We start from the raw sequence: 22744 nt of genomic DNA, 5'->3' as shown, positions 1-22744 counted from the left end.
GGCTGCCCATCACCCATCCAACCTCGCCTTCAACACCAAGGACAGGCACCCACAGCTTCTCTGGGCAGCCTGAAATGGAAGCAATGAGCCACATGTTGAAGATACTCAAATATTCATGACTGTAGAGAGAGCCAAATACTCCATACATATTGCCTGCCTGGTCAATGGTATTAAAATGCCAACAACAGACTCATCCAGCTCATAGAAAATGGTGTGAACATGGCGTACAGGATTCTTCCAGCAGCGAGTTAGATCTGCAAAGTGTAAAAATAGGAAATCTCAATGCAATGCAATTTTCCCTCATAACATAAAGAGACACATAACTGCTTTGGGTTGCACTGTTATCAGCCTGTCAGTTGCTGTTGGTCAGTGCTAGATGCCAAAGGTCCCACTAACACAGCATGAAGCCGAAAGCTAGACGCTGGAATCAGATCTCCTGACCTTACCATCAGAAATTGAGATGTCATATTTTGCTCAGAGGTGCCTGCTTGTAGGAGGGACAGCTTCCGAGCTTTTTCTGCTCCAGGAACCAGCTCCAGCTTCAGGATTTAAACAGCAGTCAGAAATTAAACTGAGCTTTGTCACCTCCATCAAACAGAAGGAGTGGTTGGGTGGTACAGCTTTCCAAATCACTTAGAAACTGTCACAACAATCAGATGCCTACCTTTTTTAACTTGTTAATACATAGAGCTTAATAGCATCAGAATGCCCCAAGCACTTCAGACAACAGGACAGCTGTAAACCCTTCTTTAAGGATTCCTTTGTTTAACCACTGAGTAACTGTAATTCAGTGGTGCTGGTGGGAGAAGGGAAGTCCTAATCTTCCCAGACGGTGAATAGAGTTGATGTTCACATGCAGACTGGTGCTGCAGCACAGCCAGAAACCACTCATTTGGGAAACACAGCACCAAGAAAATAATGGGAATAGCTTCATAAAATCAGGCAGCTTCACCCAAATTTCATGTCAGGTCCATTATTCTTCCTATTTTCAGGAAGAAAGGTTTTCCCTTTTTCTTGTAGTTTTATTTTCTTTTCCTTTCATGCAAGCAGCTTTGTAGCTTACAAATTGTTTTCTAATCACCTCCTGGTGTGGACAAATCACACAGGTCTGACTCCATGTTTTACATAGTTAGCATATTATATTTGTTCCACTATGGAACTGTACAGTCATAGAATGGCCTGGGTTGAAAAGGATCCCAAAGATCATCCAGTTCCAACCCCCTGCTATGTGCAGGGATGCCAACCACCAGACCAGGCTGCCCAGAGCCACATCCAGACTGGCCTTGAATGCCTGCAGGGATGGGGCATCCACAGCCTCCTTGGGCAACCTGTTCCAGTGCGTCACCACCCTCTGAGCGAAAAACATCTTCCTAATATCCAACCTAAACCTCCCCTGTCTCAGTTTAAAACCATTCCCCCTTGTTCTATCACTGTCCACCCTCATAAACAGCCATTCCCCCTCCGGTTTATACGCTCCAATCAAGTACTCAAAGGCCACAGTGAGGTCTCCCCACAGCCTTCCATTCTCCAGGCTAAACAAGCCCAGATCCCTCCACCTTTCCTCATAGGAGAGCTGCTCCAGCCCTCTGATCATCACAGTGGCCCTCCTCTGGACCCCCCCCAACAGCTCCACATCCTTCCCAGGCCTGGACACAGTGCTGCAAATATGGCCTCACAAGAGCTGAGCAGGAGGGGACAATCACCTCCCTCTCCTGCTGGCCACCCCTTTTTCAGTGCAGCCCAGAACACACATGGATCTATCTTTTCCATACGGATATTCCCATCTGTGTACATATATATACCACACCTACACCCCCACAATCTGCTACAACTCCATAGAATTTTCAAGGTTGGAAAAGACCTGGATGATCTTATGATCTTATGATCTCAGATCTTATGATCTGGATGATCTTATGATCATCCAGTCCAACCATCACCAATACTTCCCAGTTAAATCACATCCCTCAACACAACACCCAAACTTTTTGTGAACTTCCCAGGGTTGGTGACTCTACATGAGAGAAAAGGGCACACAGATAAGGGATTCTGCATTTGCTATTAGCAGAGGTGGGATGAGACCGAGCACTGCCCCAGCTCCTGGGATAACGCAGAAGGGCTGAGACCTTCCAGCTGCTTCCACCCAGGGTCACACAGCAAAGCCGACCCTGCAGGAGTCTGCATCATTCTTTGCATGGCATTGCTAAGAGGAAGATCCCCCCCCTACCCTTGGCTCTACACTCCAGCTGCTGTCTGCCATCTGTAAAGCCACCACAGCTCTCCTACTGGAGTTCCCATCTGCACAGTGACAGCTTGGTTTCTTCTTACTGTCAAAGCAGCCACAGCCTCAGTGCTTCTAAAATCTCCCCTTTTCAGCTGATTTCCTCTTTCTAGTGGCTGGGCAATTCCTCCCTCTCACAGTCATCCCTCTGCCCCACTCTGTGCCCACAGACCCACAGAGGGCACACAGAGCCAGCCCTGTCCCAGCTGCTGCTGCTTCACATCTGACAGTCTCAGGAGCTGAGATCCAGGCCGAGACAGCAATGCCCAGACATGGTTTGTAGGACGTTTGTGATAGGAAATAGGGAGGTTTGTGATTAAACCTGCCCCCTAAGGAGGAAGGCAATGCTGCCTGCAGCCCCAGCAGGCATTACAAAACATCCCCATTTACAGGAGGGTTTTACATAGCACAATTCAGGAACTACAACTGCACAAATTCCCGCATGCCCTGCAATAACTTTGGGAATGGACAAGGTTCTACCACCTGTGCAATGCCATAGAAATAACAACCATCCACCTGTAAACCTCCATCCTCTCCCCTGCTGCACAAAGGGAAGCTCAACAGCAGTGCACAAATGTCCCAGCAATGTCTGAGCACTGCTCTGTGCATCCCAACCTGCTCATCCCATCCACTCCTGGCTGGGCAGCAGGATTGGGGTGGCACACTGCAATGGGCACAGAGGAACATGGAAGCCCCACACATGTGAGGAAGGGGCTGGCTGTGCTCCACACTCACGTTATCAGACGTGATTTGCCCTTCTGTGGGGAGCCTCTGCTCTTTCCCAGCTCATCCTCCAGCGTCTGGGACTCCAGGATCTCATTCAGGCTGTTGTTGGCTGCGGGGCAGCTCCATGAAGAGCCGCCCCTCCACCGACCGGCACACAACAGCCGCTCCCGCGCACTGCGGCTCAGCCAATCGGAGCCGGCGGAGCTGCCGCTGCCCGATGGGACCCCCCCCCACATATTGACCCCCAGACGAGGAAGAGGAGGAGGAGGAGAGCAACGAGGAGCTGCCGCAGGAGCTGACGTTGGGGCGGGGGGGCAACGCGGGGGGGGGTCGGCAGTGGGGGGTGGGGGAGGGGGTGGAACAGCATTACCCCCGGACCCCGTGGACCCCGCCCCCAGCCAAAGTGCTGCTCTCCGACCCCCGCGGGCTCTTTGTGCAGCCGCTGCCCTCCAGTTATAGGACCCCCCCCCCATATTGCGCTTTGCTCACCCCCACCCCCCAACTCCGGAACCCCCCCCCAACTCACCACATCGCCCCCTCCCCCCCCCGGGTGGGGTTATGGGGGGTGGGGGTGGGGTCGACGATGTGCCGTAAGCCGCGCCGGGGTCGTGTGACAACCCCCCCCCCATCAAGATGAATGGGGAGCTGTCGGGGGGGGGCTCAGCCGTAAGGATAAAGCGGGGGGGTTAATGACGGGGGGGGGGGCAGCTATAGGGAACGCAACGCAACTAATCTAAGCCCCCCCCCCCCCCACATTAACACCCCATTGTGTGTGGGGGTGGTGGGGGTGGGGCACACAATAACCCCCCCAAAGGCCAAACAGCCCCAACCCCCCCCTCAAAGCCGCTGCCTTACGCTGTGCCCCCCCTGCATGAAGGGGCCCCCCCCATCGATACAGCCCCCCCCAATCCCATCTATAGTTGAGAGCTATGCTTTTTGTAACCCCCGCCTTTTAAAGCCCCCCCCCCCAAAGTTGTGCACGTTGTGCTGCCCCCCATGAGCCCTCGACCCCCCCCTTAAAAGATGGGGTGTGGGGGGGTGGTCTCGGACCCCCCCTCCTTTAAACGATGGGGGGGGGGGGATTGTCACTGCCCCCCCCCCACCAAAATGGACACCCCCCTTTTAAGGGATGGGGGGGGGGGTGAAGGTGGTCTCGGCCCCCCCCCCATTAAAACGGACCCCCCACCCCTTTAAAGGATGGGTGGGGGTCAGTTACGGGCCCCCCCCGGTGCTGTGTGTGTATGTGGCCCCCTCCCCGTTTTGCCCCCCCCCCGTGTCGGAGTGTGCTGGGAAAGGATCTCTGTGTGGAGATTGCTTCAACTAGAGGTAGTTCTATAAGACTGTTATATAGAGCTGTGCAGGGGCTGTAAATCTGTCTGCAGAGGCTGATGATCAGTTCCAAGTGTCTGCAGTAAATGCGCATGGACAGAGCCCGTCTCTGGAATTCCCAGGGAGCGTGCACCTTGGTAAGCACAAAAACCCCAATGGAAATGGGTCAGTGTGTGCTGAGCAGCTGTGTTGGTTCCCTCAAGATGCTTCCTTTGACTTTAAGGATAGTAGTGCATTAACACAATAAAGGCTTTCCTTTATTCCTAGTTCTCCTATCTCATATCAACCTCCAGCTACCACTGAAGTGATACAAGTTCTGTTTCTGTGACAGAGACATGAATATCCTTATCTTTTGATATCTCATATGTGCAAGATCTGTAACAGATCTTAAGCATAGAAGTGCTTCTTCCAGCACTCATGCAAAGGGAGAAGTAGAAATGTCCCTATGATTTAATCTTCCATTTCTAATTGAGATACCAGACTTGCATCTCAAGAGCATTAAGACATCCATGTTGTTCTTCCTCAGAACCAGTCCTGGCTGTGAAATCCCCCCTAACAACTGGTGAAGCTGTACCTGGAGGGGATGCCATGTTTACTATTGACCTTACAACAATGTGTTGCGGCATTTGGTACCTCAGTGGTAAAGTCTTACAGGAAAGCAACACCTGCATCATCAAGAGAACCCAAACTACTCCCAGCCTAATCATAAAGAACGTCACCAAGAACGATGATGGAGCAGAAGTGAAATTTGTTGCCAAAAATGTTGATGTCAGCACCAAGATGAGAGTGAGAGGTATTTGCTTTGATCCTTCTCCTTTCCTCTTACAGTCAAGGCATAGTTGCTGTGATCTGATGATTAGAACTGGGGCTGCAGGCATTCACTGACTGTACCAAATACCTGAAATTGCATCCCATGGACTGACGTGAGTCCTGGTAATGACCTAAACATGATAGCACTGAGTGTAGGGTAAGCCAATCTACCCAGCTGCTTGGTATCTGAACCAGATTGCTTCATGCCAGCTGATGAATGTCTGCAGTTCACAGCTATTGGCCAGTGCATTCAGTCACCAGGTTTACCACTGCATCACCATAGAGCAGTATTTTCAGCTCCAGGTTCAGATAGCCTTTCTGATTGCACTGGAATAGTTTAGAAGTAGGGGAGCAATCATTCCAATAATATCTCTATCAATCAGCTTTGCATGACAAAATATTACAAATAAACATTCATTATGGGAGGACTTGTTTGTCATTGGGTGGAAACCTCTGCAGAAGCATGTTTAGAGCATTCTTAATCAGTAGAAGGAGATGTTTGGTTGATTTTTACTTAGTAAATCCGGCAAGAAGACCAAATGAAATATCTTGAATTGCTCAGCACTGACACAATGATGAGTGCAGGAACAGAAGGTGATACTTTTTCAGAGATGTTGCAGCAAACATTGACCACGTTAGCCTGATATAAATTGAAATAACACGGCCTTTGCTCCTGACAGGTGCTGCAGTGAGATTTACCAATAAGAGCAAAGATGTAGAAAAGATCTGCGCTCGGCTGCGTGAGGAAGCCAAACTGCAGGCTGAGCTTTCAGACACAGGTGCTACTGTGGAGTGGATGAAGGATGGGAAGGAGCTCAAGGCCAGTGGAAAATATGAGCTGCACATTGTGGGGAGGAAACACACCCTGAAAATTCACAGCGTCTCAATGGATGCTGCTGGAAGTTGTCAGTGCATCTGTGAGGGGGATAAAATGCTCTATCAGCTTTCAGTGAAAGGTATGTGACAGTCTGGGCTGTCCTCTTCCTGCCCAGGGCCAGCAGACTGCATTCACCTGACTCCCCGATAGTCCAGCTGTTGTCAGACAGCGTCTCGGGTGTTTTCAGTGGCTGTTTTGACTTGAACTGGCCAATCTGCTTTGTAGAGCCATTTGATTTCTGTGTTCTGTCCTGTGATTCGTCCCTAAGATATAGAGGAAATCAAGGGAAAGATAGGAAAAAGAGCATCCCAGCCTTCCTGCTCTTCTCTCATGTTGGCCACGAGAGATGATGTCAACAGCTCTTTTTGTAGCAGTGATCCCAAACGTAGAAGAGAACTGTGAAGAGTCACAGGAACTAAATTGATGGAGAGCAGAACTTCCTGCCAAGGCTTGTCAGCTAGTCTTAATTTTGCTTTTCTTCTCTCTCTTTGTCATGTTAGCATGATATTTCATACTGGCAGGTCTGTCCACAGAATTAACTGGCACAGGCTGCCCAGGGAGGTGGTGGGATCCCTGGAGGTGTTCAGGAGCTGTCGAGATGTGGCCCTGATGGATGTTATCAGGGGACATGGTGGGTTGGGTTGGGGTTGGAATCAAAGGAGGACCCCCATTATTTCATCAGGAAGCACTACTGGTAATAAGAACTTTGGAGCAAATCCTGGTAGGGCCACGCTCAGCTGGTCCAGTCCGGAGGCTGTTTCTCCTTACTGCAGTATCTGCAGTGAAAACCAGCAGCTGCTTTTGTGTGATTGGGCTCACATCCAGCAGTGGTGAGGGGACTACAATGATAAGAGACAGTTCCTGAAAAAATGAATGAAATGTGACTGTATGATAGGATGGAGTTAAATGTATTGACAGGATCTCAGTCATCCCAGTGTCCATCAGCTGGCTCTCGAGCTCCTAAATACAGGCATTCTGTAGAACGTTGTTGAATTTGTATTATACACGCGTGTTCTTGGAACTGCAGAACAAATGCATGCATAATCCAGACTTTGATTTTAGCAGCTCTGACTGCGCTGTCTCAACAGACCCAACTCAGTTGTGTGCGCTGTTTTGAAATGATATGTTAACAAGAAGTTGGAAAACAAGCTCAATTACCCTCAGTAAAATAGGACCGTGGACTTAGGCTTAAACTTTTGGCTAAGACAGTGGTGAGATTTTGAATCTTTGAAGTCAATTATTCCACTGTGTGTTAATAGGGGCCAGTTTTATCATCTAACTTTTGCACTCCAATTAATTTCCATAAAGGAATTCTGTTTTTCTTTTCAGTCCTAAGTGACATCTCCATCTTTTAGGCTCGATTTGTTTGCCAGGGGGTTACAGTGCAGTAATAGATACCCCCTCCATTGATTTCCTTCTAGTTTGCTTGTTCCAATTCTTTCCTCAGTTTTCCTATTTTAGACATTTTCTTGAAGCCTTGGGCTTCTTCCTTTGGCTCTGTCCCCTGTACAGTGTATGTCCTTCAACTTGTGGAGATAAGGTAATCTGGTACGTGGTTTATAAAAGCTGCCAATTTGCCAGCTTCTGAATTAGAATCTAGCAATTAGAACTAGGATTAAACGTGCACATTTGATCTTATGATAAATGAATGCCTCATGGTCACCAATGTCCCTGCAGTTCTTTACCATCATATGTATTTTGAGTGTCCATATTTTGTTTCAGCACTGGCAGACTTCATAATCAAAGGGACAACTGGAGGAGTTATCAGGGCAGTTGCTGGAAAACAAGCTGAATTTGTTTCTGAGACCTCTGAAGCCAATGTCATGGTGAAGTGGTACAAAAATGGCAAAGAAATCACGACCAGTAAGAAATTCACAATGGAAGATAAAGGGAAACTGCATAAGCTTGTGGCTTCAGCTGTAACGAAAGAAGACGAGGGAACATCTGCAAAATTGGAGATGACACTCTGATTTTTGATTGGAAAGTCTCAGGTAAGTTTGTGAGGCAAACATGGGATCACAATCCATGTAAAGCACTTCAGACTTAATTCATTTTATTTGTCCAGCCCTGTGGGTTTCCAGTATTTAGGACAAAGATTGCATAGCTCTATTGAAGCAATTCTGATCTTACTGTTGTCCCTATGCAAATCCACAGGATGAGCAAATAATGTAACTGTGTTGTGATGAATTCAGGACAGCCTTAGCTCCAACTGACGCTGGAGTCACGACTTGAGCCCTCACATCTGGGCTTCATTCTTCCAGTTCATGAATTGCCTCAGCACTTACATCATCTTTAAACCTCTGACTGAAATGGTCCTAAGTTCTTAACATTGGAAACCTGTCTCCTCTTTAGACAAATTAAACTCCATATTTGGAGAGTTCAGTGTCTCCTGCTGTACCCGAACGATGCTGTGATCTCTGAGGTGTCTCCCTGAGGTGCTGTAAGCACAGCCATTAGCTCATAGTACAAGTAAAGCACTGTCAGGTCAAGCCTGGAGGAGTAATGCTTGTCACTGACATGTTCCTGTTCAGGGTGGAGCTGGAGGGTAAAATAACACAAGAAATTGTCATTGTAATTCAATATCAGTGAAATTCAGCTGGCTGCATTCACAGAACCTGGCATTGAGATCTGTTTTCTGGTTTATATCTTGAGCCTATTTTCCATAACCCAGTCCTCATTTATGAACCGAAGCTCTACTGAAAACCTTTCGCTGTGTATGCTCATGCTGCAGCGCAGCGCTTGTGAACTTTAACAGCACATTCACGTTCCTCTGATCACAGGATCCTTAAGGTTGATTAAGACCCTCTAGTCCGACTGCTCACCCATCACCACCATGATGCTCACCATCAGCTAGCTAAAAACTCAGCAGAGATGATAGATCAAGCACAACACTGGATTTGGGATGGCTAGAGATTCCTAAGATATTGAAGGATTGCTTGCAGGTGGTGTTGGCTCAGGTATTCACCCTGCATCCCACCTCCCGTTCTGTTTGGTTGAGAATCATGCATTCTGCAATTTCACTTTGTAATTCAAAGACTCTGGCTTTATCTGTTGAAAAACTGATCTAAAATAAGCCAAGAAGACTCCGTTGGAACTGGTTGATGCAGAACAAAGGCATCCCCAAAGGACAAGTTGCACTGTTTGATGAACATTATTGGATGAGAGCTAAGCTAAGATTTAAAAAGTTCTGGGGCTGTCTCTGAGCATCAAATACAGAGGAAGCCTGCATGATTCCCTGAGAATGGATACCTCCTACTTTGGTGTTGGGTTAAGGGAACACTGGCAGTAACTCCTATCACAAAATGTCACATGGCTCAGACAAAAAAGCCATCAAGAGGGCTTAATTAGGAGCACCAAATGGTCGCAAGATGGTCTTAGGGCAGGGAAGTAATCTATCTATGTGACATTGATTGGTGCTATTAGTTCTTCACAGCTTGACTCTAGAGGGACTGTTCTTCTTTGGTCACCTAGTTTTAAAACAATAGATGTCTCCTGTCTATTACAATTTTTAACGAATTATTTGTTCACTGATGCCATAAATGTGCCTGGCATAGCAATTGGCCTTGTTATATTCAGCGACTGAAAGCAACAGTTGTTGCCCTAAGAAATGCAATACTAAGCTAGGTCTGCCTGTAGCTGACAGCCATCAGCTTGCTCCTCAGGCAGGTTCTGTCTGGATGGAATGAAGGGCATGAAATACTGATGTGCTCATCAAACGCTGCTTGTTAGCTTAGAGACAAGGTGTTGAATAGGTTTGTTCATGTATTGCAAACACGTTACTTATCTGCCTTCATTTTAGCTTCAGAAGAACATGTGCAGAATACAGAATTGATTAAAAGAAATAAGAACTCTCTGCATAGAACTTACTCTTTCCTTACACAGGAGAATCAAACAGACGTTTGTATGTGAGTACCTCCAGAGGTGAAAATCGATCACCCAAATGTAATGAGCAGAGACATTGCAATCAGTTCTAACTGTATCTTCTTGCTGTGCTGAATAAGCCTGAGTCAGGATGTAAACCACTTTCTCTTTTTTTCTTCAGATGAAGCCATTAATTCTGTCAGCAAGCCCAAAACGACTCCAGAAATATCAGTCAGTCCTTCTGAAGACCTGGAGCTGGTGTGTGAGGTGTCAGCTGCAAGCGGAGCTGTCGTATGGAAGAAAGATCAAACAGAGGTGAAACAGGACCAGAGGACAACCATCATCTCCCAGGGGATGCACCGCAAGCTCATGGTCAAAAATGTGACCCTGAAAGACCAAGGGAGCTACAGCTGTGAAACAAAAGATGACAAAGCAACATTCCAAGTGAAAGTCAGAGGTGAGAAAATGCTTGAAATCCCAGAGATAAAGGAACGCTTCATTTTGTGTGTCTTACATTTGGAGGATCAACTGACAGCCTCTCTGGTGCAAAACATTTTGGCTATAGGACTTTCTTTGTCATCTAGTGTCATAGCAACACTTTTCTACATGTGCTTTTCCATCCAGGAATGAATTACTGCAACAAACAATAGGCAAGGAGGGTAACTTGTGCAGCTCTTGTAGTCAGCTGGTGTCTGCAGGGTTACAGTGCAAGAGCACACCAGGCATGCAAGGAGTGAGAAAAGGGGAGGTGTTTGAACAGATCTGGTTACAAAATTTGAATGACACAATTAGGTGGAAAATGCCAATAATCAGACTCATAAATGGCCTGGGTTGCAAAGGCCCACAGTGCTCATCCAGTTCCAACCCCCTTCTTCCTATGTGCAGGGTTGCCAAGCAGCAGCCCAGGCTGCCCAGAACCACATCCAGCCTGGCCTTGAATGCCTGCAGGGATGGAGCATCCAGTCTCCTTGGGCAACCTGTTCTGGAGGGCCGTTCCCTTCTGATTTTCTGGAAATGTAGAGAGACATCAGAAAAAAAAAGATAAGGGAGGAGGTTCAGCAGTGCATGCAGGTGTTCTAAATCTCATGTCCAAATCTGCTATCAGACTGAGAAATGTTTAGCTTTGTGATATGATGTGATATGATGTGATATGAAATGATATGCTTATCATTTCCCAAGGCAAAATAGAGGGGAAAGTATTTTCCTGTCTTAATGAGGCATCACGATGCTCTCTGTGAAGGGCAAGTATAGTGAAAACGGGGAACTGGAGTTAGCTCTGCAGCAGACTACAGCAAAACGGTGTGACTGTTGTGATGTCCCTGCAGAGAAAGAAGATGTGTTTACAAACAAGCAGAAGGTACAAAAAGAGGTGAAGGCTGTACTGACTCAAAATGCCACGCTGAGCTGCGAGGTGGCCCAGGAGAAGACAGAGGTGAAGTGGTACAAGGAGGGGAAACTGATCACCTCGAGCAAGAAGTTCAAGGCTGAGTCAGAGGGCAAACAGCGTCGGCTGGTGGTGAGCCAGGTGGAGAAGAAAGATGCAGGGGAGTACAGCTGCGAGGCTGCTGGCCAGAAACTCACCTTCAAGATTCATGTAACTGGTAGGAAACACATTTTGGTTGATATTCTTTGATTATTCCATAGTCTGGCTGTGGAAACGTCTGTGTGAATGTGTCCTCTTGATTCTGCCATGAAACTGTTTTGGGGAGGATGAAAATAAATGCTTACAAACATGCAGCTAAAATGATTATTTGTTTTTAACAGTGTTTCATCCAGCTCTTCCCCTAGGACTACTTTTATCATCAGCTGTCCATGGATGTCCAACTGTGATTTGTACAATGTGCAACACTGCTCTACCAGTTGATATTTCAACAGTAGTAGTTACAGATCTCTACTGTGGCTGCACTGAGGTTTGGTTGTCGGTGTCCTAAGAACTTGTAGTCAGAGGCATTGCACTTGCCTTTGGTTTGTTGAATCCCACGTTGACGACCATTCGTTCCATGTTCTGTAAATGTAATGATCAGTCGTGAATCCATTGATACCTTTCTAATTGTACATTTCTCATTAGTCTGAGAGTTTAGCACGGAGGTAGATCTCTCACTCCAGCTGCAGTAGAGATTGCTCTGGTGTCAGTATATTTTGCACAAGATCTGGTAAATTTTAACTTAGACTCCAGATAGCCATGGGCACATCAGCTGCATTCTGAGTGACCATTAGTGAGCTGGCTGATGACGAGGGTTTGTCTTCTGTTTTATTTGTAGCTGCACTCTACAGGTTTTTGCTCATAAGTCATCTTGTTCTCTGTTAACTTTACAGTTCTCGTCTTGTATTCTGCGCTGATTAGGACAGGGAATCTGTTTTCTCCTCTTCTTTCTTATGGCAGTGAACACATTGGAGCTTAATCCTGGTCAAGGTTTGGCATTTGGTCAGCTATGTGGAGGAGCAACTGTACTGGGAGTCTACTGCCTTTCTGCTCACACAGACCTGGTGTCCTTGCAGGGCATAGCTTGCGTTCTGTTCCCTTGTAAAGGTTGCAGTCTTTGCTCTCTCCATCTTGGGGCATTCTGCTCCTTCAGTCCCTGGTGTGCAATATATCTCTGCTCCTGTAGTAGACAGTTTTGCTGCTGCCTGTGGTGTAGACTCTAAACCATCAGCTCTTACTGTTCCCACACCACGTGGATGTGATTCTGGGGCCTTTGGATCTGTTCTGTGAGTTGTGTAGCTCATGCTTTTGGCTCAGGAAACTGGCAGTTTCAGCAAATAGTGGTTTACAGAAAGGGTAGATTTGGGAGGTATCTGTCAGAGCAAATGAAACATGAACGTTGACAGAAAGACTATGGCAACAGCTGGAATCAACCAAGTTAATCCTCAGCAGCCAAAGCCAGCCCACGTCTTATTGCAGAGGTGTAGGGAGAAAACCCAGAAATGTAGTGCTTTTACTCTTGAATTTTGCTAGCTGAGGGCTATTATTAGCTGTTTGCCTCAGAAACCAAAGGTTTTCTGTTCTCTTTCAGACCGGATGAGCTCATGGCTGCACAGGGTAATGTAATACCTCCTCCTCTGCCATACGTGGAGAGTGCTTGCCTAGCTACTGTTGCTGTATTTCTTATGTATTTCTCACTGTAACATGATGTGCAAGTCCAGCCCTCACTGCAAAATGATGTGGTGTGAAAGTCAGGAGGGATTATGAGTACTCTTGGAGTGGCTGGCTCTTTCACTACAGAAATCCTCATCTTACTAGCTTCTCCCAAAGTGCAATGGCTTTCTGAGTCTTAATTTGTCCTCTTACCATTGCACTCAGAAAGATTTTCAGGGTTCCTCTACCCCAGGGTTCCACTGGTAGCACAGAACAATCCCATTTTAAGGACATGTTGAATGTTAGGTGCTGAGTGTTGAGCATTACGGGATGCAGATTAGACCTTCTTGCTTAAAAGAAACAAGTGCTGCACACCTTGGAAACCTATAGAAAACTAGAGTAAAAAGGGCTGATTCTGCCATCTCATTATCTCAGTATTTGTGGTGCATGCTGAAATCCTTATTTGAAGTGGGCCAAAGCTCCATTGCATTTGTGAGAAGTTTTGCATCACCTGTTTGGTCTAGGCCATGTTTGTTGTCTTGCTAATAAGCAACCCTTCTGATCTTCATCAAATCATTTCGGTTGGAAAAGACCACAAAGATCCCCACATCCAGCCTCACCCCATCCCACCATGCACACTGCCCACGTCCCTCAGTGCCACATCTCCATGGTTATTGAACACTTCCAGGGATGGTGACCCCGCCACCTCCCTGCAAAGCTGTGCCACCACATCACCATTCCTCTTCAGAAGAAGTTTTTCTTAACATCCAACTTGAACCTCCCCTGAAAACCATCAGTCAAAACAGGGGCTGTTGAAGATGGGCGGAGAGAATGATGCTTCTACAGTCAATACAAGCAGGGAGATCAAATGTAGAGTGTATCAACTGCATTCTTGCATTGGCTTGCTGCCCTGCTCCCTCGCCTTCAGTGGACTGCAGTGCTGGTGGTAGAGCTGTGGTGTGAATCCTGGGATTGCACGTACTGCAGCGGTCAGCAGCACAGGAACTTGAGCTGAACTTACCCTCCTGGGCAGCTGCTGCCACTCAGAATTCAGACAGCATGCAGAGGAGAAAGTCATGAAGGAAGGGAAAGGGGTGGCAGCAGAAGGCTTCACAGAGTGACAGCGGGGAGGAAGGAGATAGGGGACAGGTCCTGGAAGGGTTTGCCATGACTGCTGGGGAGCAGGAGCCTTCCCGGTCACCTGAGCTGGGTATGCCTGAATATGCTTGCATGAATGATCTGAATGAGTGGTCTTTCATGTCTCCACTGCAAATAAAAGGCAATGTCAATCCCCCTCACACCTGCTAGTCCTGCATTCATGCTTGGAGCCTCTGTCTTGGTATCAGCATCAGGACCCTGGGATCTTTCCTGGGACCCAAACAAGCATAGGAAGCTTATTCAAAATTGCTCTGCTGTTAGAAGCTGGCTAGCACTAGAGAAGTCCATGATGTAAGTGCGTCAGAAATATTCTGCACTTCTACAGCCTTCTGTAGGGCAAACCATGGAATAGAAATGGAAGCCCATTTATTTAGGGTTTATCTGTTCTTCCACGCCTCACATAGGAACTAGCATGAACGCTCTCAGCAACCAGTTGTTGGTAAAAGGAGAATCAGATAAAACAGTCATTAAAGTAATCAATAAAAGATTCAATGTATCAATCGATCCCACTTAGCAAAGTGATTAAACGAATCACCTTAACTGAAGTGTGTATGCCTAACTAATTACACTTGATATCTTTCTGATGCTAACTCCATTTGTTGACACAAAGGGTAAGGTGGGCTTTAAACACTTTCTTCTATATGTGTTAGGTATTAAGAGGAGATGACCTCAGCCAGTTCTCTGAAGAATCAGGGGTTGCTGTGAGTACAAAACCATGCTTTATGCATAAAACTGAGCTACAAAATCTAATGTAGGCCAAATATTCACCATATTAAGAGCTATATCATTACCAAAGGGTAGAGTCAAATGATGGTTTTCTGCTCTTAAATTTCTATGGTTTCCTGATTTTGAGGTCTTCATAATTGAGCTGTACTTGGCTGATATCCAGTGCAGAGTGGAGCAATATCAAAAAGACAGACAGATGAAGATCTGTCATTGTCTTCATTAGAAGTAATCTGAAAATTAGGAGTCCAAGCTGATAGTAAAGACTACCCAGAGGGATGGGATGACCATAGGGACTGTGCTGAGGATGCATTATAATGTGTGATAAACACTGTGAAGCAGAGTTGCTCCAGGAAATGGTCGAATACAACATAGAAGCAACTTTTAATGTCTTCCAGTCACAAGTTGCTCATATCTAATGTATATTTTACCCAATGTTTTCCAGTTCAATTCCAGAAGCAGAGGATGCCTTTATCAACAAGCAGAAGGTGCAGAAGGAGATGAAGGCTGCACCAACAGAAAATGCCACGCTGAGCTGTGAGGTGGCCCAGGAGAAGACGGAGGTGAAGTGGTACAAGGAGGGGAAACTGATCACCTCGAGCAAGAAGTTCAAGGTGGAGTCAGAGGGCAAACAGCGTCGGCTGGTGGTGAGCCAGGTGGAGAAGAAAGATGCAGGGGAGTACAGCTGCGAGGCTGCTGGCCAGAAACTCACTTTCAAGATTGATGTCACAGATGAGAGAAATTGTTTCGACTGTATTGAACCCCCCAACAAAGAAGGAGGGGAAAGTTAAGTGGTTTGACACATTTAACCCCAGCATTCAGTGATGTAGACGGTGCTTAAATTCTGTTTCATTCCTGTGCTTTTCTGTTTGCCTTCTGAAGCTATGAACGCAGAGGACTTGGGAAGCCTCAGCTTAAGACAGGCTGGAAATAATTTGGGAATTTCCCTGGGGATCTCAAGTAGATGCAATGATAGCAAAATGAGAAGTCAATAATTTCAGGGGAAATTAAAGAATATTAAAGATATCTTCAGGGCACAAGCACACCCCTGCAAATGCTTCTTCCTAAATAGTCTCAGAGACAGCATTTGGTCACAATGCTAGACGGCGGCATTGGTGGTTTCTATTAAATTAAAGAAACCTTCAACTAAAAAGGTTTTCCAGTATTTTCTTTTGTTTTCTTCTCTATAGCAGGTACAAAAGAAATGCTTAAAAATAGAAAGGCTTCAAGCTGGTGCTTTTCATTCCAAAATGGAGGAAGACAGGCGTTCTATTTATGAAGAGAGTCTGATAAGAAAGTGGAAAAAGGCTTTTTACCAGGGTCTGTAGCAACATAAGAAGGGGCAATGGTTTCAAAAGTGAAGAGGGTAGACTCAGTTTGGACATGAGAAAAGTTCTTTATGATGAGGGTGGTGATACACTGGAACAGATTGTCGAGTGCAGGTTGTGGGTGACTCATCATTGGAGTGTCCAAGGCCAGGCTGGATGGGGACCCTGGGCAGCCTCATTTAGTGAATGATGTCCCTGACCACGGCAAGAGGTTGGACTGGATGATCTTTAAAGCTTCCTTCTATACCCAAACCGTTCTATGATTCCATAGGGGAAACCATTTTATTACTGCCTCTGAAAACTCAGGAGATATTAGAACTGTTTTCAGAAATAAGTAGGTGAGAAAAATACATTTCCTCACTATGACTTAATCACAAACAGAATTTAACCTTGACCCCTCACCTGGCTTTTGCTGGCAAAGCAACTTACAGCTGTCAGCTTGTTTGGACAATTTAATGCCTGTCCCTTTGTATGAAACAGACTTTTCAATGACTGCGTATGCTGGTGTGCTGCTGGACAGTGGGGAAAGGGGTGTTTTTTAATTTTTGAAGATTTTGGAACATGATACTGGTGGAAATGAAAACAAGTTTAGGGCTATCTAAACTGTTTTGGTCTGGCAGGGAGGAAGTTCTTCACTGGCAATTGATATAGTTGAGATGTTGGCATTCAGTTCATAGCACTGTCAGGAAATGTGAGTGGGAAAGCTGTCCTCAACGGTACAGTCCAAAGACTAATTTGGGCATTTGGGGAAGGCTGTGTAGAAAAGATTCATGTCTTAAATGTGCCCATTTGCCTTCAATTCCAGAAGCAGAAGATGCTTTTATCAACAAGGAGAAGGTGCAGAAGGAGGTGAAGGCTGCACCAACAGAAAATGCCACGCTGAGCTGTGAGGTGGCCCAGGAGAAGATGGAGGTGAAGTGGTACAAGGAGGGGAAACTGATCAGCTCGAGCAAGAAGTTCAAGGCTGAGTCAGAGGGCAAACAGCGTCGGCTGGTGGTGAGCCAGGTGGAGAAGAAAGGTGCAGGGGAGTACAGCTGCGAGGCTGCTGGCCAGAAACTCACCTTCAAGATTCATGTCACAGGTAAGACAGGTGTTGTCTGAAATACAGCAGAGATCAGTAAAGTAAAATCTAGTTTCTATTATACAGTGATCCAGTTGCAGTAGTCTGTGCTGAGGTTTTTCCCCTATACTTGATTGCCTGGGTTTGTAGCAAGTATTTGGATTTAGTATGGCACAAAGACCTGTTTCAGTCTGTCTGTAGAATAATAATTACTGATATATGTACAATGGAAGCAATATTCAAGATATTATTCAAATCTCTCCAGTGCCTGAGATCCCAAACTGTAATTCTTGTTCACCGAAACATTTGACTAAGAGCAGTATGTGCAGTGAGGCTGGAGTGCATGTTCTACGTGCAGCCTTTCATGGCAGGAGAAGCAGGAACTTCTCCTAGTAGTACACTGCCTTTTTACTATGCCTTTATGTTGGAGGCTGCATCTGGATAGGTGAGTCTGCTACTCACAGTAAGAGACCTGGTAGAGCTGACTATTCCCAGAGCTCAAAGTAAAATAGATATCTGCAAATCACACACAAAGAACAAAGGACTGCGTTGGTGAGCATATTTCCTTTGTGCCTTTGACAGTCACAGTTGTGGCAATGGTAGAGGCCATGAGGAGTCTGTTCAGGAAGCTAGGAGTACTGTTCTGGGTCATGAAAAAGCAGCCAGTGGTTTGACTATCACATGTGTATGTGTTTTGATGTTTCACAGTGGGTCTTAAGTAAAAGGAACTCAGGTTTTGGTTGCCTGCAGGACAGATGTTCTTTTGGGTTCAATATCTTTGCATAGTGACTTGCAACCATGGGACTGGTGTTCAAGGACCCTCTTGGTTCCTTCAGTTCCTAGGTTCTTTCTTGCCTAGATTTGACACTTTGTGTCAACAGAAGAGCTGATATTCTCTAGTGAAGGCTATTAGTTCGGGCACAAGTGGTAACCTAAACCTGTTCCAACCTGTACATAAAACCTGCAAGATGGTCTCATTTCAGTCCCTCAGTCAATACTTTTTCTTTTCTTCCCTCAGAGCCAAAACCTGTGTTTATAAAGAAGGAGAAGGTGCAGAAAGAGGTGAGTGCTGCCCTGGCATCAAGTGCCTCCCTCAGCTGTGAAGTAGCACAGGATCCAAGCGAAGTAAAATGGTACGAGGATGGAAGACTGCTTGCCTCCTCCAGAAAGTTCAAACTGGATTCTGTGGGCAAAACACGGCGTCTGGTTGTGGAGCAGCTGGAGAAGAAAGATGCTGGAGAATACATCTGCGAGGCTGCTGGCCAGAAGATGACCTTCAAGTTGGAAACAGCTGGTGAGCATTCGCTTTGGGAGCACTAAGCAGCTTTGGTGGGATGTGGATGTGGGGGAATGGGTGGTTTCATTGACATGAGAGAACAGGCAGTGATGCTGTGAAACCAGATGGATGATGCTCAGCCTGGCTAAATGACCTTAAAGATTCATTCCATTCTATTGTTTTTCTACCCTTAATTTTGCTGCAAAGGTTTTAGAATAAATGAGATTCTGGTTTCCATAAAACTGTTTGCAGGGAGCTCCTTTGTAGCTAGTAAGTCTGTCTTTAGGTTCAAGGGCAATAATGCATTGACTGTGTTGAAGAGAGAAATGACTCGTGAATGGATGATGGTTTAGAATAAAACAAAATCCTACTTATTTTCTATGTAAATATGTGTAAGGAAAAGATGCTGCGCTCAGTTCTGGAAATACCCTGACAAATATATCTCTAGTGGTTCACAGCTGGAGATATCAAGATTGTTAAACCACTGGAAGATGTGGAAGTGAATGAATATGGGAGTGCATATTTGGCTGTCATATTTCACACGATGAGGTTCAGAGCCAGTGGAACAAAGATGACAACAAGCTGAAGGCTGATGACAACATCAGAATGCGGCAAGATGGTAGGGTGTAAGAGGGGGATCTTTCTCCTGAGTGGGGGGTGGGTTGGAGATCAAGCAGAAAGTACATCTGAAATGAAGAAGGTTCAGAAGGGAGTTTCCCTTTTGTTTTGGGACTGAGGTTAGGGTGGAACAAGTGACATGATGGGAAGCTTAGTGTGGGAAGTGTGATGCTATCCCACCATCCCACACTGCCAGGAGCAGGTAGGAAATGAGTGCAGTTCTTTCCAAAGTGGGGGTGAACAGGGCAGTCAGTTCACCTCTCCAAAGAGGTTTTGCCTGACAGTGAGTGTGATCCTTCTGTATCAGGTACTTTGAAGGTGACGACGGCCACAGAATCACACAGAATCACAGAATTACCCGGGTTGGAAGGGACCTCAAGGATCATGTAGTTCCAACCCCCCTGCCTAGCAGGGCCACCAAACATACACATTTACTAGATCAGGTTGCCCAGGGCCCTGTCCAACCTGGTCTTGAACACCTCCAAGGACGGGGCATCCACAACCTCACTGGGCAGCCTGTTCCAGGACCTAACCACCCTTCTAGTAAAGAACTTTCCCCTAACATCCAACCTAAATCTTCCCTCCTTCAACTTAAAACCATTTCCCCTAGTCCTGCTATTATCAGCCCTTTCGAAGAGTTTACTCCCCTCCTGGGAGTAAGTTCCCTTCAGGTACTGAAAGGCTGCAATGAGGTCACCCCGCAACCTTCTCTTCTCCAGGCTGAACAAACCCAACTCCCTCAGCCTGTCCTCATAGGGGAGGTGCTCCAGCCCCCTGATCATCTTTGTGGCCCTCCTCTGGACCCTTTCCAAAATCTCCATATCTTTTTTGTACTGAGGGCTCCACACCTGGACACAGTACTCCAGATGGGGCCTCACAAGAGCAGAGTAGAGAGGGACGATCACCTCCCTATCCCTGCTGACCACCCCTCTCCTGATGGAGCCCAGGATCCCATTTGCTTTCCGGGCTGCCAGAGCACACTGCTGGCTCATGTTAAGTTTCTCATCTATCAGGACCCCTAGGTCTTTTTCAGCCGAGCTGCTCTCAAGGACAACTCCTCCCAGCCTGTACAGGTGCCTGGGGTTCTTCCGGCCCAAGTGCAAAACCTTGCACTTTGCCGTGTTGAACCTCATTAGGTTCACCCGAGCCCAGCTTTCCAGCCTGTCAAGGTCCCTCTGAATGGCATCCGTTCCCTCCACCGTATCAACTGCACCACTCAGCTTGGTGTCATCAGCAAACTTGCTGAGGGTGCACGCCATTCCCTCATCGATGTCATTAATAAAGATGTTAAAGAGCACCGGTCCCAAGACAGACCCTTGAGGGACACCGCTCGTTACCGGCCTCCACCTGGACATAGAGCCATTGACCACCACCCTCTGTCTGCGGCCTTTCAACCAATTGCTTATCCATCTAGTTGTCCACCCATCAAATCCACCTCCCTCCAGTTTGGAGATGAGGATGTGATGGGGGACCATGTCAAAGGCCTTGCTCAGGTCCAGGTAAATGACATCGGTCGCCTTCCCTTCATCCACCAACGCCGTCACTCCATCATAGAAGGCCACAAGATTAGTTAAGCATGACCTTCCCCTGGTGAAGCCATGCTGGCTGTCTCGGATCACATGCTTGTTCTTTATGTGATCAAGCATGTTGTCCAGGAGGATCTGTTCCATAATCTTCCCAGGCACAGAGGTGAGACTCACCGGCCTGTAGTTACCTGGGTCGTCCCTGCTCCCCTTCTTGTAAATGGGAGTGACGTGACCCTTCCTCCAATCATCCGGGACCTCACCTGACAGCCACGACTTCTCAAATATGATGGAGAGCGGCTCAGCAACCACCTCAGCCAGCTCCTTCAGGACCCTGGGATGCACGCCATCTGGCCCCATAGACTTATACTCATTCAGTCTAAGGAGGCACTCTCGGACTTGCTCTACCCTTACAGTGGGGAGGGATTTACCTCCTTGGTCCCCACATGGAGGTATGGGGGTGCAAGACTTAGGGACGTGAAAAAGACTAGAATCCTGGCCACCAGTGAAGACCGAGGTGAAGAACTCATTCAGCACCTCAGCTTTCTCTTCATCTGTTGAAGCCATTTCTCCTTTTAAATTTACCAGAGTAGGTACGCCCATTTTGGCCTGTCTCTTCTGGCCAATGTACCTGTAGAAGGTTTTCTTATTGTTTTTCACATCCCTCGCCAAGTTCAGTTCTGCCTTCGCCTTGGCTTTCCTGATCCCACATCTGCAAGTTCGGACGGCATCCCTGTAGTCTTCCCGGGTGACACAGCCTTGTTTCCAGAGCTTGTACACCCCTTTCTTCACCCTCAGTTCTCTTAGCAGGTCCTTGCTGAGCCATGCCGGTTTTCTACCTCTCCTGCCCACTTTCTTAATCAGGGGAATGGAGACCTCTTGTGCTGCCAGGAGGGCATCCTTGAACAGTAGCCAGCTCTCCTCAACGTTCTTATCTTTGAGGGCAGCGCGCCAGGGGATCTTGGCCAGCATTCCATTGAGTAGCTTGAAGTCTGCTCTTCTAAAGTTGAGCATCCTGGTCCTGCTCTTTGCCAGGCCCACATCGCTTGAGATCACAAACTCAACCAGGGCATGATCGCTGGAACCCAGGCAGCCTCCAACCTTGACGCCTTTGATGATCTCCTCAGCGTTGGTGAGCAGCAGGTCCAGCAACGCTTGACCTCTGGTCGGTCTGTCCAATACCTGAACCAGAAAGCTATCATCAATGGATTCCAAGAGCCTTCTGGAGCTCTTGCAGCTCGCCGTGTGGTTTTCCCAACAGATGTCAGGATGGTTGAAGTCCCCCACCAGGACAAGAGCCCGTGAGCCAGACGCCTCACGCATCTGGAGCAAGAAAGCCTCATCAGCAGCCTCCCCTTGATCAGGTGGCCTGTAGTATACCCCTAATACCAGCTGACCTTTATTAGTCCCATCTCTAATCCTAACCCACAGGCTCTCAACCTGTTCTTGACTGTTTCTCATGGGGAGCTCCTCACAGTTTATCCAATCTCTGACATAAAGGGCGACTCTCCCACCCTTCCTACCTCGCCTATCTCTCCTAAAGAGCCTATAGCCATCGATGGTAGTATCCCAATTGTGGGAGTCATCCCACCATGTTTCTGTGATAGCAACAATGTCATAATTTTTAGAGTGCATCACAGTTTCCAGTTCCTCCTGCTTGTTACTCAGGCTCCGTGCATTAGTATAAAGGCACTTCAGCCGGGCTGTCCATCTCACCACCTTCATAAGCGATCCAGGATCCGCTAGAACAGCGGCATCCCCAGCATCCCCCTGCCCTACTCCCTCCTTTTGCACTCTGCAATCTTTGCCCACAGAGTTTGGTACAATCCCTCGAATGCACCGTTCAACCCCAGTAGCCCTTATTTTGCCCCCTTCCCCCTTCGTTCCTAGTTTAAAGACCTATCAATGAGTCCCGCTAATTCTTCAGCTAATACCCTCTTACCCCTCAGGGACAGGCTGCTTGCATCAGCAGCCATCATTCCAGGTGCAGTGTAGATTGCCCCATGGTCAAAATAGCCGAAATTCTTGTGTCTGCACCAGCTCTTAAGCCATCTGTTTAAGAGATGGGTTTTTTGGATCCTCCCTGTATCTTTTCCTGACA

General features: G+C 47.1%; 1 protein-coding gene across 1 annotated transcript; it reads left to right on the top strand.

Annotated features, from left to right (window-relative positions):
* The first annotated feature begins 4697 nt into the window (after nucleotides 1–4697).
* LOC146755466 (myosin-binding protein C, cardiac-type-like) lies at nucleotides 4698–10290 on the top strand. The gene is made up of 4 exons (XM_085525508.1): nucleotides 4698–4710; nucleotides 5824–6099; nucleotides 7743–8011; nucleotides 10063–10290. The coding sequence occupies exons 1-3, from the start codon at nucleotides 4698–4700 to the stop codon at nucleotides 7988–7990; spliced, it is 537 nt and encodes a 178-aa protein (XP_085381634.1). The 3' UTR covers nucleotides 7991–8011; nucleotides 10063–10290.
* Nucleotides 10291–22744: the final 12454 nt, after the last annotated feature.

Source organism: Coturnix japonica, chromosome 32 (genome assembly GCF_054131305.1).
Source record: "Coturnix japonica strain WE chromosome 32, WE-NBRP24, whole genome shotgun sequence".
Taxonomy (NCBI): domain Eukaryota; kingdom Metazoa; phylum Chordata; class Aves; order Galliformes; family Phasianidae; genus Coturnix; species Coturnix japonica.
This window is presented reverse-complemented; position numbering and strand designations above follow the sequence as displayed.

Bases quoted from the DNA above. Each gene is read 5' to 3' on its own strand.
- LOC146755466 (XM_085525508.1), top strand. The intron at 6,100-7,742 runs GTATGTGACAGT...ATTTTGTTTCAG, and splicing joins CTATCAGCTTTCAGTGAAAG to CACTGGCAGACTTCATAATC.